We start from the raw sequence: 14045 nt of genomic DNA on the forward strand, positions 1-14045 counted from the left end.
AAATAGATCTATTTTCAAGGATTGTAATGAAGATTAAGAGAGCTAATACATGTAAACCCCTTAGCATTTTACTTGGCAGCAAGTAACTGTACAAAAAATTGCAGAACAAATTAACTCTTGGTACAAAGCCACTGGTGGAAGGCCAAACGAAGGCCTTGGAATGAAAAATTGAACCAACTGAAGAAGACTGACAATTAATGCAGTTTAGGCTGGAATAGGTCACGTCCAGGAAGACTGGCGGTGAGTTACACAGAGCACGGCGGAGAGAGTCAGGGCACCTTGAAAATTTGCAAAAGTGTTTAGGAAGCGCCAGGAGCCAATTACACCAGTTAGGAAATCATGCCTGATAATCAGTTCTCACCTTTAATGAGCAGACTGAAACGTTGCTCTCTGGGCAGCTACAATCAAATAACAAAGCTAAGTCTGTACCAAGAGCACGCATTTCTCAGCTATTTGGGAAGCATGCATATGCCTGGAGAAGCCACAAGTCCTGATTTATCTATTGAGTAGGAGATTCTCCTCAACGCTCAGTGCATTTGACCATAGCTGTGGCAGTTCAGTCTGGACATCAGTCTGTCCCCCACATTACTCAAGATCAAATGATCACTTTCCTATTTTCTATGCCTGGTTTTTGAACTTACCTATGCCAATTTAATTCCTAAATATTATCTATGGCTGAAGTATGTAAACTGCCTATTAATTCACAAAGGGAAAAGAGAAAAAAAAAGTAGGAATATTACTGCAATGGGACTACTGTTCTCTCTTTACCACATCCTCTCATTGGCTTCTATGATGTGAGGATTTTCTTTAAGTGTTTGTGATGTCTGTATCTTTTTTCCCAAGTAAAACATTATTCTCCAAAGTAGAAGCGTCTCTTTTGGACATACCTACTGGACAGTGTATTTAGTCACATAACTCAACAAATAGCAAACCAGGTATGAGGAAGACAGCTGGTATCACATGGGACGCATAGGAACAGAGAGTCTTTTGAGTCACTAACTTTCCACACACATTTCTAGTAACTTTCTTACGCACGGACATCAGAAGGAATGCCAAAAACATTGTACAAACATATCACATTGCACACAAATATACCATGTTGAATAACTTATCTCATCATCCTCAAGGCAGGAATCCTCAGAAGGCTCTAATATCCCTTCTGACTATGACCAACTTTGATAAGCCAAGGCTGCCTGTACCAAGATTCCTGTGAAAGAATCTTTAGCCCCTATTGTAGAATGAGGGATGATCTCCCTTACCCAGCAGTGCTGACTGAGCTATCTGCTTCTTCAGCTGACTGCTCCAAATGTGCCTTGACACTCCTGCTCAGGGGCTTCCTGTTTGGCTCTAGCTCAACCAGTCCTGCATCTACAATCATATCTTTGTAATACAGAAACATGCGTCTTCTTCTTTCTTTCAAGATTTATTTATTTTTATTGCAAAGTCAGATATACAGAGAGGAGGAGAGACAGAGAGGAAGATCTTCCGTCCGATGATTCACTCCCAGAGTGATTCACAGCCAGAGCTGTGTCAACCCAAAGCTAGGAGCCAGGAGCCTCTCCTGGGTCTCCCACACAGGTGCAGGGTCCCAAGGCTTTGGGCCGTCCTTGACTGCTTTCCCAGGCCACAAGCAAGGAGCTGGATGAAAAGTGGGGCAGTCGGGATTAGAACTGGTGCCCATATGGGATCCCAGCGTGTTCAAGGAGACTTTAGACACTGGGCTACCACACTGGGCCCAACGTGTGTCTTCTTTAACTTTATAAAACTAGAATAGTTTGTGTCATAATACCAAAAAGCAAGGTATTAATATTACATTTTGATGAGAAACTGATCATCCTTCCCCAAGAAAGACAATAACTAAACTCAAAAAAACAATCCATCTGCAGGGCTTGGAAGGAGGATGAGATGGAAACAGAGGGCAAAGTGCCTATTGCCACAAAGCAAAACAGAGATTCCAGAGAGTTTCCACCATCCCACAATTACCAACTGAACATTTTCCTTATCCTATTAACTGTGACAGGCATCAGAATAGTATGGTAATGGACTCAAACCATATAAGCTCTTAGGTGTAAGAGGAAGTGACACTCCCTGTGTACATGGCGGCCTACCTTGAGCAAATGGATCCATGATCATCACAGAGTTGAAAGAAGCTGGTCTTGGGCATATGTGTATCTAAATTTCTGGCAAAGGTGCACCTGACACCAGAGGGCAGAGCAATTAAGTGATTAATTAATTACACCTCTGTTTATACTTCTATTGTCAGTGCTAATTATTCGTTGGTTTGAAGTAAGCTCTGTTGTCTTCATTAGTAGCTGTCAGCAAATGATAACAGCCTTGGATTTCTGCAAGTGTTAGTTGTTGCTTCCTAGGATTGTATCAGCTGCATCAGCCCCTATTTTCACATGATATAACAATAATAATCAAGCAGCATGATTCATTCAAGCTAAACATATCCTTTATACAAACAAGAAGTTGTGCTACTATTTCCTTGCTGTGGACTGTAACCTCTGTGTGGTTTTTAGCATGAAAAGGATTGGTTCTTCAACTCTGAAGAAGACATGATGATTAGGCTATTTTCGAGATGAACTGGCAAAAGTTGTCCACGCAGTATTTGGAGACCATGAAAACCTGCTTGCCTCCTCAGGCAGGGATGATGCAAGTGAAACACAACCAAGCAGGAGACCTGGTTGGGAAATCTGCACATAGGAATTTCATAAGAGAATCAACTTGCTCATGTTTCTGATCATTACTGTCTACCTTAAAAAAGAGTAGCAGGTATTCTTTTCTCTTGATTTCTTACAGCTACACTCAGGCTTACATTCTGAAAACAGCATGTATTTCAACTTTTGCAGTCATCAAGAGTATTCTGGATGTAGGTGGTGGTTTGGGAGAGGTGGGGATTGGTAGGAGGACGCAGGGGATGCAATGCTGCAGGAATGTACCTGGAGAAAGAAACCTGATGTCTAAAAAGCAAGGAAACAAGGGGCCCCTATTCAGTAATTTTGAGTACTAAATAAAATGGGGTAGGTAAATGGGAGGGAGGAATGAAAGACAAGCCTGCAGGAAAGTAAGAAAACACAAGTATGGACAATCCAAAGTATTTACCCCCAGGTGTTACTTGTGGTGATATTTCTGATTTTTTTTAAACCAATAACTCATGAGACTCCAATCAAATCCATCTTCTTTTAAATCCAGTCCTGCAGAAATTGATCTTCAATTTTCTCTTCAAGGTATTTTGTTTCCTTAAACAGAAAGTTCTTCGTGGTACAACTTATTTTCGAGTCTTTAACTTTGGCTTCTCACCTTTATTCTTTTTTTAATGAGAATTGTGATTTCTCTTATTTCCTTATACATACAGATCAGCCTTTAGATTTAGATGTTAAAGGTGGTGGTTTCACAGGCAAATGAGCAGAATCACAGGTCTCCAGGTAACCCTTAGGCACAGACACAAAAAAACTGAATTTCCGAAGGGGGTGGGATGGGGATGGCAATGGTTGAGGACAAAACCTTCTGGGAGTAGGAAGAAGTGAAATGACAATACTAGAGTTGCCATCTGCTGGAGGATGACAGAATGACATTTGACACTGAGAGCAAAGTTCCACTCATTATTCAAAATAATAAATCCCCAAGTACTGGTACTTGTCAGCTAAAGGATAAAAAATTGCAAAGGTGTGCTATTAGTTCAGCATTGCAGTGTCTGGATAATGTTCAAAATATATGTGGGAAATCAAACAATACTATCCTCTTCCCCCTCCTCACACCTCACACGTTCTTGGAAGGGAAGATGAATATTGCTCTATACCCTTCCAAATGTCAGTATGTTCCTCCAACATGTATTTATTACTTGCACCACTGCAATTTCAAAAATGAGGATAGGGTTATTCCACAAGTATGACTGCTCATTGCTTCCAGATTTTCTTTCTGCTTATATAATATGATCAAATGCTTGCAATTCACTTGGGCTTAATATAAAGAGCTCTGGATTGGGAGTCGGAAGGGTAGGATAGCTCATCTTAGTGTGTTCAGTAGCTAGCAATGTAACCACAAGACAATCATTTTGATACTTTGGCTCTTGATGTTTTAAGCTGGAAAATCATAAATTCTGTGGAGGCTGGGCTGAGGAGTCAGAATGATCTCTGAGGTCCTTTTTAGCTCTCACATGTGATGAATGCATAAGCATTCCAAACTCATGTAGCACTTATAACATGAATATTCAAGCTAAATTCTCATCATTGCTTCTACTGAATGCAGCAAAACTGTATCTAATGGCCTGATTAATCAGCCATAACCATCTTCCTTGCCAGTGAAGGGAAAAATGTTTTTCCCCTTCTCATATTGTAGAAAAAGAACCAGTTATTTAAACTTGATTTCTCTGATGCTATTTCTGTGGCAGCAACTGGCATGCCAAAGCTCCCTGATCAGGAAAAATAGAAAACAAAAGCAGGTGGAACAGCCAGTAACTGCCAAGATAAGAAATGAAAACTGAGATTGAGAGATTCACCTCTACTTGAAAAATCGTTGCGGGCCAAAATGAATGACATCATTTAATTGGAAAATTCTTCCTTTATCTGCATCAGGTGTCCGCCTCCTTCCGACCTTAAAACTATTCTTGTCCTCTCTATCCTAGAGTGACTCCTCCCTCCTCTGGAAACACTAAAGTTTAATATCAGAAAAGTTGTCTTGATAAGTGACACAACCAGTCTTTCATTCATTTGCTCATTTGATAGTTAATGATGGCATGTATGATGGCTTGCATTCTTGTAGGTGCAATGGAAAATTTAAGAGCCCCGTTCATAGGAAGTCCACGCAAGACTGCAAAAACTTCATGGGAGGTATAATTAAAACAGAACGTGAATTTTCCATGAACTTTGTGAATCCCCTTATATTTTGGTTGGGGTGGAGAAGGAACATACACAGTCACAGGAAAATAACATCCTGTGTATGTTTGCCATAACAGAGCATTGTAATAGGTGACACGAGTGTGGTTAGAGAAGACCTCTCTGAGGAAGTGATCTCTGTTGAAACCTGCAGGGTGTGAAGGAAACAGCGTTGTAAACACAGGGAGAAAGACATCCCTACAAAAGAATGGCACTGAGGGGTCCAGGTCTGGGATAAAATCCCTCAGAGGGAAGGCAACTCACAAGAGGCACGCAACATACACATCATGTGAAATCCCCACGTCATGATGAGAAAAGAGAATTTATCCCAGCTATTCTAGGAAGTATCAGTAAGCAAAAAAGTGTAGTTTTCTTCTTGTAACTCGGGGTTCTCCACCTTCAAAAGTTAGCATCCTTCTCCTTCTCTTCCTCCTCTTTCATCTTCTTTAAAATTTCTTTCACTCCTACATAATACAAACCTTTGTGCATAGAGGCCTTTGTAGATGATGGCTAGATAAGAGATAGTGGGGTTCCACTGCATAGGAAAGTGAAGATATTGCTAATTCTCAGTTAATATTTTCAGTAGGGACTTAGCCTCAAGACAATCAGAACTCATGAGAACTGCAGTGTAGACCTTGAATCCCCCTGAAGATTGAGGAAGTGAGGTCAGAGTGAAGGCTGCTTGTCCTCAGGTGCCTCCATGATGATAGTGGAGATGCATGACAAGGCTTCCTGCTGCAAAGGGTAGCAAGATACACTAGATGAGAGATGAAGGGAACCCCATAGTCAACTCCTTCAAAGACACTCACTAGGTTTGGAGATGGGTTTCCAGGGTCTTTGCATATACATGTCACAGAGCTTTAACTGAAACCCTGGAATGAGTAAACCTATCACAATTCATGGTGTTCCTACTCAAAGGGATATCCTTGTACAAAACAAGGATGATAATAGTGGGGGGACTATTCAGAGGGCATTTTCTCTTTTGATGCAAGACGATTTTTAACTGCCTTTCTTTCCACTTGAGTGCAACCTTTAATTGCATTTTCAAGAGAAACTAGTACCATAAAGAGGTTGCTAAACATGAACATTGCAGTGTCCCCAACCCTGGCTAACAGTAACCTGATTTCTCTGTTGAGTGCCAAGAAGGAGCACTGAGAAATGAACGCTAAGAAAATGAGCCAAGTGTTCTTCTAAAGATGAGCTGGGGAAGGGGGTGAGGGTCAACCCTTTATTTCTGTCCATACCCAGGAATCTTGTAAGCTATGATGCCACAAGCTTGTGTCTTGGAAAGCCATGGAGATGTCAGGAAATTTGTAACCTCACCTGAACCCTATGGAGGTAAGTGAGATATATAGATTCAACAAAAGGAAATGGAGGGATAGAGAAGGAGGGACAGAGGTAGAGTGGAAGGAAGTGGGGAGGGAGGCAGGGGAAACAAAAAGGGGCCAAGAAAAGCAAAATATAAAAAGAGAAAATCAAAATATAGAAAGACAAAAACCAACAGAATTCAGGAAGAGAAAGCAGGAGATAAATTTAGGAGAAAGCAGGCAAGGAAGAAGGAACAAGAAACAGGGTGAGAAGCTAGCAATGGAAGAGAGAAAAGATCTATGGAAACAATTTCCCCAACAGGATACAGATCAGAATTCCTGAAGCCCCACTGTATCAGTAGCTGGGACTGCGTTGGTCAAAACCGAATGTTCTCCCAAGTGATGTCAGGGTGTCGTGCAATTTGGGGGCAAAGAATTCTATGAAAAGAAGAAAAGATGTTACCAGTGGACAGTGACCAGGGTGGCACTGGCACCCACTCTGAGCACAGCTGAGAGGCAGGGCATCTGTAGGACCATGTCTCAGTTTGCCTGGAATGGCAAGCGGTGGGGCCACCACTCCTTCGTGTGAATGTGGGGTTCTTATTTGCTTCTAGCACAGGTCTGGCTGGTTTTGGAATTTGGCTTCCAAGAGGCATTGAAGGGTAAGAGAATCTTCCTTCCTTCCCTGCTAAAATACCAATCGACGTGGCTCCGTTTCAGTGTGACTAGTCAACGTCGGCACCGTCTCTGCTGGCATGCATTTCTAATCTTCCTGGTAACGCCCGCAGCGACCTGGCTGTGCGGCTGTGCGTGTGAGCCTAGCCCAGGCTGGCGCGTGGAGCCTGTCTGCCCCCGCGGCGCGCAGTTCACAAGCTGCGGGAATCCAGGGGCGGCAGGCAGCTTTGCGGGGAGCGCAGCCGCCCAGGCAAGGGAACAATTGATTCTCGGGGATTAAGTTTACGTGGGCCCGAATTGTGTGTTACTATGACAATGGTAAATAGGCTCACTGGCTTCCAGGGAAGTGGCACCGCACAGAGTGAGCTGTGGAAGGCACCATCGCTCCAGCTGCAGCAGAGAAGTCTACCCATTTCATTCATGCAAAACACATGAAATGAAGGGCTTGAGGTAGCCACTGGATTACTTAAACTCTCATCTCCTGACACTGCATTGACAATCACCTATCCTGAGTTTGATTTAGTGGCTCCAACTAATAAAAAGCCTGGTTGTGGACCGGAAAGAAGGGAATTAAAGCATGCTTATCAGATGGTAATTAACTTGCTCCAGAAAGAAAGAAAATGAGCCAAGTGTTCTGATAAAGTGGTTCTGTGTAATTCAGCATATACAGGAATGTGTCAAATTACCTCTGAAAAAATACATACACGTTTAAAATATATTTTGTTTTGTTGTTTCTGTCCCAAGAGGAATAGCCGGTCTTTCCTGAAGGCTAATACACCTTTAACAAAATACAGAGCTCTTTCGGAAAGGCGGTCACTTTCCTTAGAGTATAAATTACCCACCATGCCAGAGTCGGTCTCACAAAACGTGTTAGCAGAAATAAGGTATTGATTAAATAAGGTCACAGTAAAGACTCTATTTACATGAATATTTCCCACCACTGGTGATACAGCAATTTGTCATCCATCAGAACCCACACATGGATCTAGACACTCAAGCACCAAAATTAATTCATTGCCACAGTTACCTGAATTAGAATATACAGACTTTTGATATATTAGAAAGAAAAGTGTTTTTTTTTTAAGTCCACATCATAGGTGTAAGAAAAATAGAATTAATTCTACCAATTATCCCTGGTTGTAGTTCATTTGTTTACATTCTATGGACTCATTATACAAAGACATAACATGCTCAAGACAACTTACTGTTCTTAACGCAGCTAGCTCAACTCATCTCTACGCATGTTCCCCTCAGGTATAGTTAGCCCAATAGACCCGACCCTGAGCATATTTTTGTTCCCACTAGTTAGGCTTGGCCCAGGATCTCCTTACCATCTGTCATCCCCAGGGAGTATTTTAACTCCTCCTTTCTCCTGGTGCCATCTTTCCCTGCAGTGAAATCTCCAAAACCTTTCAATGAAATCTGCTAACTTTTATATATCAAAGAACCTATCATATCAAATTTATATATTCATCCATCTGCATCATTTAACACTCTAGAAAACAGCCTCAATATATACACGAATGAGTGAATATTGATAGTGTTTTCTGGAGGAATTACTTTGTTGAAGCAGGGATTGTTAAGGTTGTTCTTCCCTGTGCTGCATGGAAGACATCACTGCCCTACTGTGGATACATGGGAATCGAGGTTTCCCACATAAGCAACAATGACTCGGCAAACTGAGTTGCTACCTGCTGCCTCCACCAGTGTGCACTGGCAGGAAGTTGGAGCAGTGCTGGCAGGAGGCAGGAGCAGAGCTGGAGCTTGCACCTCAGCACTCTAATGTGGGATGTAAGTATCATCAATAGCATCTCCATCACTATGCCAAATGACCACCCCTAGTCAAGTGATTGTTTAGAGTCACCTCTCTTCACAGCACACTCAATACTAAGAAATGATATGGATGGGGTCAGCAGAGTAGCTTAAAGGGTAAACCCGCCTCCTGCAAAATGGGCATCCTATGTGGACACCAGTGGCTTCAGAATGGCCCAGCTCCAGCCAATGTGGCAATTTGGGGAGTGAAGCAGTGGAGAGAAGATTTTTCTCTTTCTGTCTCTCCCTCCCTCTCTGTACACTTTGCTGTTCAAATAAATAAATCTTTTTTTTTAAAGAAACAAGTGAAATGGATAGCTATCCTTCCACATGACTGTCACCTGTGGGTAATTTCAGATGTTCTGTCTGCTTCTCACTCAATCCTTCTGCTAGGCAAACAACTCACTACTACATCATATTTCAGACAAGGTAAACTACGGTCCAATCCTAGAGCTGAGTACAAGGGCTGCTGAAGTCAAATGAGAAAAATGAAGATGAGGAAATACTCTCAAGTTCGTTTCCAATATAGATCTCTATTTTGCTGAGAAATGAAGCCATTTGGCCAAAGGGGAGGACAAATGGCAATGCCAAATGTAGTGCTATGATTTTAGGAGTAGTCCTTACAAAATTGACAAAAACAATAAAAATATCTTAGAACTGTAGGAAGTAACTTTAAAGCGAACTGTATGTGTATCATCTTATGTTAATTTTCTTTAAAGTAGTGCCATAAAGCAAGAACATTAATATCATTCTATGGATGAAGAAACATGCATCCTGCTAGTTAACTCAACAAATCTGTAAGTTGCTTAAAAATATCTAATGGCTGAAAAATAATGCCCGAGCTTAAGACACCTATCAAATGCTAAAATGAGAGCAATATTGTTCTTTGACACTCTGATGATTACTCTATTAACATGCAATTCCCCTCTTGCCAATTCTAAAACCAGATGTAAAACCTTGCCTCATTTCCCAATAGCAGACTACAGGAAGCGAGATGCTCACTGCTGCAGAGGGCTCCAGTTAGAGTTGCTACTGTTGTCAAATAGAATGCTGTATTTCTGAAAAACTTTCGAATATGTCTCCATTTAAGCCTTCTGACACCATTACAGTCAGGTGTGTGATAAATACCACATAGTTTACTTTGTAAACAAGTATTCTTTTGCCAGTTTGGACACTATGATCAGGGACAATGAGGAATTTGGGGATTGGAGACCCAAGTACATCTTGATATGTCCATATCACTGACATCACATAGAAGTGCTTATTTTTTTTTCTTCTTTATCCCTTAGGGAATTTGAAAGAGGAAAATCTTCAAAGCAACAGGACTTTCCTGCCCACATTAGTTAACCAATATCCCAAGTGATTTACTTGGACCTCAAAAAAAAAAAAAAACTATGAAATCTTTTCAATGTTCACAACAACCATGTTATATAAGGAAGCAAATTTGGTTTGAGTTTGAAGGGATGTGATCAGTTTGACAATATGCCAGCAACCTTTTGTTAAACAACTATTTGAAACAACAATAAATTTAACAAACTGCCTGGTATCCAATCCGACCTTATTAGACATTTATACTGAAAGCAAGTGGTTGACTCCCGTTATACACAATTCTAAACTGGAAGATATCATTCAAACATTTCAATTTTATTGAAATTAAGTACAGTAGATAAATGTAAATGTTTTTAGAGAACTGTTTACATGAATGAGTATTTATTCATAGAAGGCCATTACTGTTTGATCATGACTGTCCTGTGCATATTGGTCAAAAGAATCTAAGTGACTGTTCAAGTTGATGGGTCTGTACTCAGGACAAGCTCCCATTTGTGACAGGTTCGATAAAAGATCCTGTTCTCCCTTTAACCACAATTTCCTAAGCATGGAAATGAACCCTTAACATCCTACTTATCTTAATAACTAGCTATAAGCTATTCAACCAAAGATACATCCATTATATGATCACTGAGTTGATAGGTATATACAGCTATATGATTTGTGTACATAAGGGTAGTATGGGGTGGGAATGGATGCTATTACGAAGGAGGTGAAATTTAATGGATGCTAGAATCAGCAGGACAATATAAAACCCACAAGTCCATGCAATGTTGAAATAGAAGTGTTTACTTAGGGGTATGAAGAAAAGCCACCAGCTTGAAGAAGAGGCCTACTAGGAAGTAGCGAATGATGGCTTTGGCCACTGCTCTTCACCACATGAAGCCAATCATCATCAGTTCATTTACTTCACTGAATTACGTTTAGATAGATGTTGCAAGTGCAGTGAGAGTTTAAAGAATCTGCTAATAAATCAGAGCCCCAAATACAAAATGAGATTTCTGAGTGTGTGCTCCTTGATGGTCTGTTCTGTTACTATGGAAATAAGAAAAGATGCCAGAAAGCTAGCCAAGGGAACTAGGATTCCAGGAGCAAAGTTTGAATGGTCATATGTTCCCTTTTGCTGGGTTATATACTGAATGAACTCAGGAAAAGGAAGATTGTGGGAGAACCATTTGGCTTGTACAGAAATACAGAAGTAAAGAGCTGATTGATAGTTTCCTTAAGAATTCCCAGAAATGGGTCTAGTGAGTGTGGAAAACTCGTCTTAAATAAATAAATAAATAAATAAATAAAGTTGTGATAAGGAAAACTATTCAGGTTTTCTGTGTCTTGGCTGTCTTATGTACATGGTGGAAATAGAATTTCTTCAGATACTGAAGAAAGTATGCAATCAACATACTTAAGCATTTTTATTTAGTACCTAAGATAGACCACTCTATAAGGTTTGGCGGAACTGGTAAAGCAGTCAGTGAATATTCACAAGAAAGTGGATTGATTCTTTAAGGAAGCACATTTTGTGTTCAGAATCCTCCTTTAAACCTCTTCAACCGCATCTTGCTTGCTTCAGCATGCTTATACTTTCACAGTCTCCTGTACGTTGGCTCATCTTGGTTTCCAGGGCCTTGGCACGTGCTGTATCCTTTACCTGGAATGTACATCTTGTGGTGCTTGTAATGACTACCCCTCCCTCATCACTTAGGATTCAATGTTCTTGACATTACTTCAGGGATGACTTACCTAACTAAGGAGCAACTCTCCATCAAGTTCTCTCTTCTGCATGGTTCTATTTTAGTTTTACCTAGCATCACCAGTATCTAAAATTATCTTATCAGCTTACTGACAAGATTACTCAGTCTTGTACATTTCTGCATCTCCAGAACTAGAATATGCCTGCATATTCTATAAGAAATAGATGTTCTTCACTGTTGACTGACATATCGGCCAGCTGACTGATGAGAATGGGACTCCAAAGTAGGTATAGTTGAGTTAACTTTTCAAAATAGAAGTTGTCCTATTCCAAGAAAAAAAAATAACCCAAACAAAAAATCAGAGAATGACAACATTAGGCTGTATTCTCTCTCTCTGTCTCTCTCTCATTCTGCCTTCAGGAGAAAGACAACATCAAGGAAAGCATGGAAGTTGTAAATAGTGTTTTTCACTTGAAAGCAAAGCAGAAGTGGAAAAAAGCTACATGTGCTTTTATTTTATTTCATTTTTTAAAGATTTATTTATTTACTAGAAAGACACAGTTATAAAGAGAGACAAAAAGAAGACAGAGAAACCTCCCATCCACTGGGTTCACTCCCTAAATGGCTACACTAGCTCAGGGTAAACTAAACTGAAGTCAGGAGCCAGGAACTTCATTCATCCAATTCTCCCATGTGGGCCATCCCCTTCTGCTTTTCCAATGGCAGTAGCCCAAAGGTGGATTGGAAGTGAAGCAACTGGGACTCAAATCTGTGCCCATATTGGGAGCTGGCAAAGCTGGAAGAGGCTACATGTGTTTTAGATGTCACTAATCATTATTCAGCCTCTTGAAAAAAACTTACACTGTCGAAGCTTAACCTTCCCATGCCAGCTGCTGGAGCCACCTCCCGAGTATAAGGAAAAAGGAAGCTATAAAACTACAGTACGTTAGCATTTCCTACAAGTTCAGACCAGGGATCTGCATATGCCTAAGAAATTCTGGTGATCTTACCAGGATACACCTAGAAGCTCTTGAAAAACATTGTTTTAAGGTTTAGTTATTATGGGCCAGCATTCCTGATTAATCCTTCACCCTCAAGTGTTGGCATCCCATATGGGTACCAGTTAGTGTCCCAACTGCTTCACTTGCAATCCAGCTCCCTGCTTGTGGCCTGAAAAAACAACAAACAAACAAACAAAAAACAGTTGAGCAAGACCCAAGCCCTTGGGAATCTGCACCTATGTGGGAAATCTAGAAGAGGCTTCAGGCTCCTGGCTTCAGATTGGCTCAACTCCAGTCACTGCAGCCAACTCGGGGGGCGGGGGGGAGGGTGTGAATCAGCAGATGGAAACTCTTTCTCTCTCTGTTTTTCCTTTCTGTAATTCTGACTTTCTTATAAAAATAAATGCAATGTTACAAAAAAAAAAAAAAAAAAAGATCTCCCATGTGTGTGACAGAGCCAAGTACCTGAGCCATTACTTGCTGCCTTCCTGGGCACACATTAGTAGAAAGCTGGATTGGAACAGAGCAGCCAGGACTAGAATCAGGGACCTGGATATGAGACAAGATGTCCCAAGTGGCACAATACCAATTTCAGAAAACTGAAATTAAAAATAGACTTATTTTGCTGCATACTTTCTTAATATCCATACAGATTTTCATTGTATATATATATTTTTCTATGAAGATTTTGAGGACACCTTAGTGTTAACTGTATTAAGTTGCAAAGAGTATCCAATGATTTTCTCATACTCTAGAAATATTTAATTTTGGACTAAAAGCTGGACAGTCAATCTCTCAACTGAAAAAAAAAACACAAAATCCAGTAAAAAGTTGTTTAGGGGACTCACAGCAATAGCCTATTATCTAAATTCTCATCTTGCATGCATCGGGATCCCATATAGGTGCCAGCTCAGGCCCTGGCTGCTCTATTTCCCATCCAGCTCCCTCCTTGTGGCATAGGAAAGCAGAAGAGGATGGTCTAAGGCCTTGGGACCCTGCACTTGAGTGGGAGATCTGAAAGAAATTCCTGTCTCCTGGCTCCTGGCTTTGGGTCAGCTCAGCTCTGGCTGTTGTGGCCTCTTGGGGAGTGAATCAATGGACAGAAGACCCTTCTGTCTCTGCTTCTCTCTGTAAATCTGTTTTTCCAATAAAAATAAGTAAATCTTAAAAAAAATTGTTTAGGGATATTGACAGTTTGGGTAAGCATGTGCATAGCTATTTCTGGTTTATATTGCTCTACATTTGAATTGTGCTTCTTAGTTAAATACAAAAATTTTTAAAATATTTATGTACTGTTATTTTAATTTTAAATTGCTATTTTTATAGGCAAAGGACAATTGAGCAGAAAAATGT

At 40.6% G+C, this 14045-nt stretch overlaps 1 protein-coding gene across 7 annotated transcripts in view; it reads right to left on the bottom strand.

The window, feature by feature from the left end:
• The window catches only part of CTNNA2 (catenin alpha 2), a 1062093-nt gene that overhangs the window by 315378 nt on the left and 732670 nt on the right, over positions 1-14045 (bottom strand). Inside the window, exon 8 of one of the 7 annotated variants that reach the window (XM_040993623.1) lies at positions 9628-9632. The exons of the other annotated variants lie outside the window; for them this stretch is intronic. Within the exon in view, the coding sequence (XP_040849557.1) occupies positions 9628-9632 (5 nt within the window). The remainder of the gene's footprint in view (positions 1-9627; positions 9633-14045) is intronic. 7 annotated transcript variants of the gene reach the window in all.

This window comes from Ochotona curzoniae, unplaced genomic scaffold (genome assembly GCF_017591425.1).
Source record: "Ochotona curzoniae isolate NIBS_2020 unplaced genomic scaffold, NIBS_Ocur_1.0 contig_883, whole genome shotgun sequence".
Classification (NCBI taxonomy): domain Eukaryota; kingdom Metazoa; phylum Chordata; class Mammalia; order Lagomorpha; family Ochotonidae; genus Ochotona; species Ochotona curzoniae.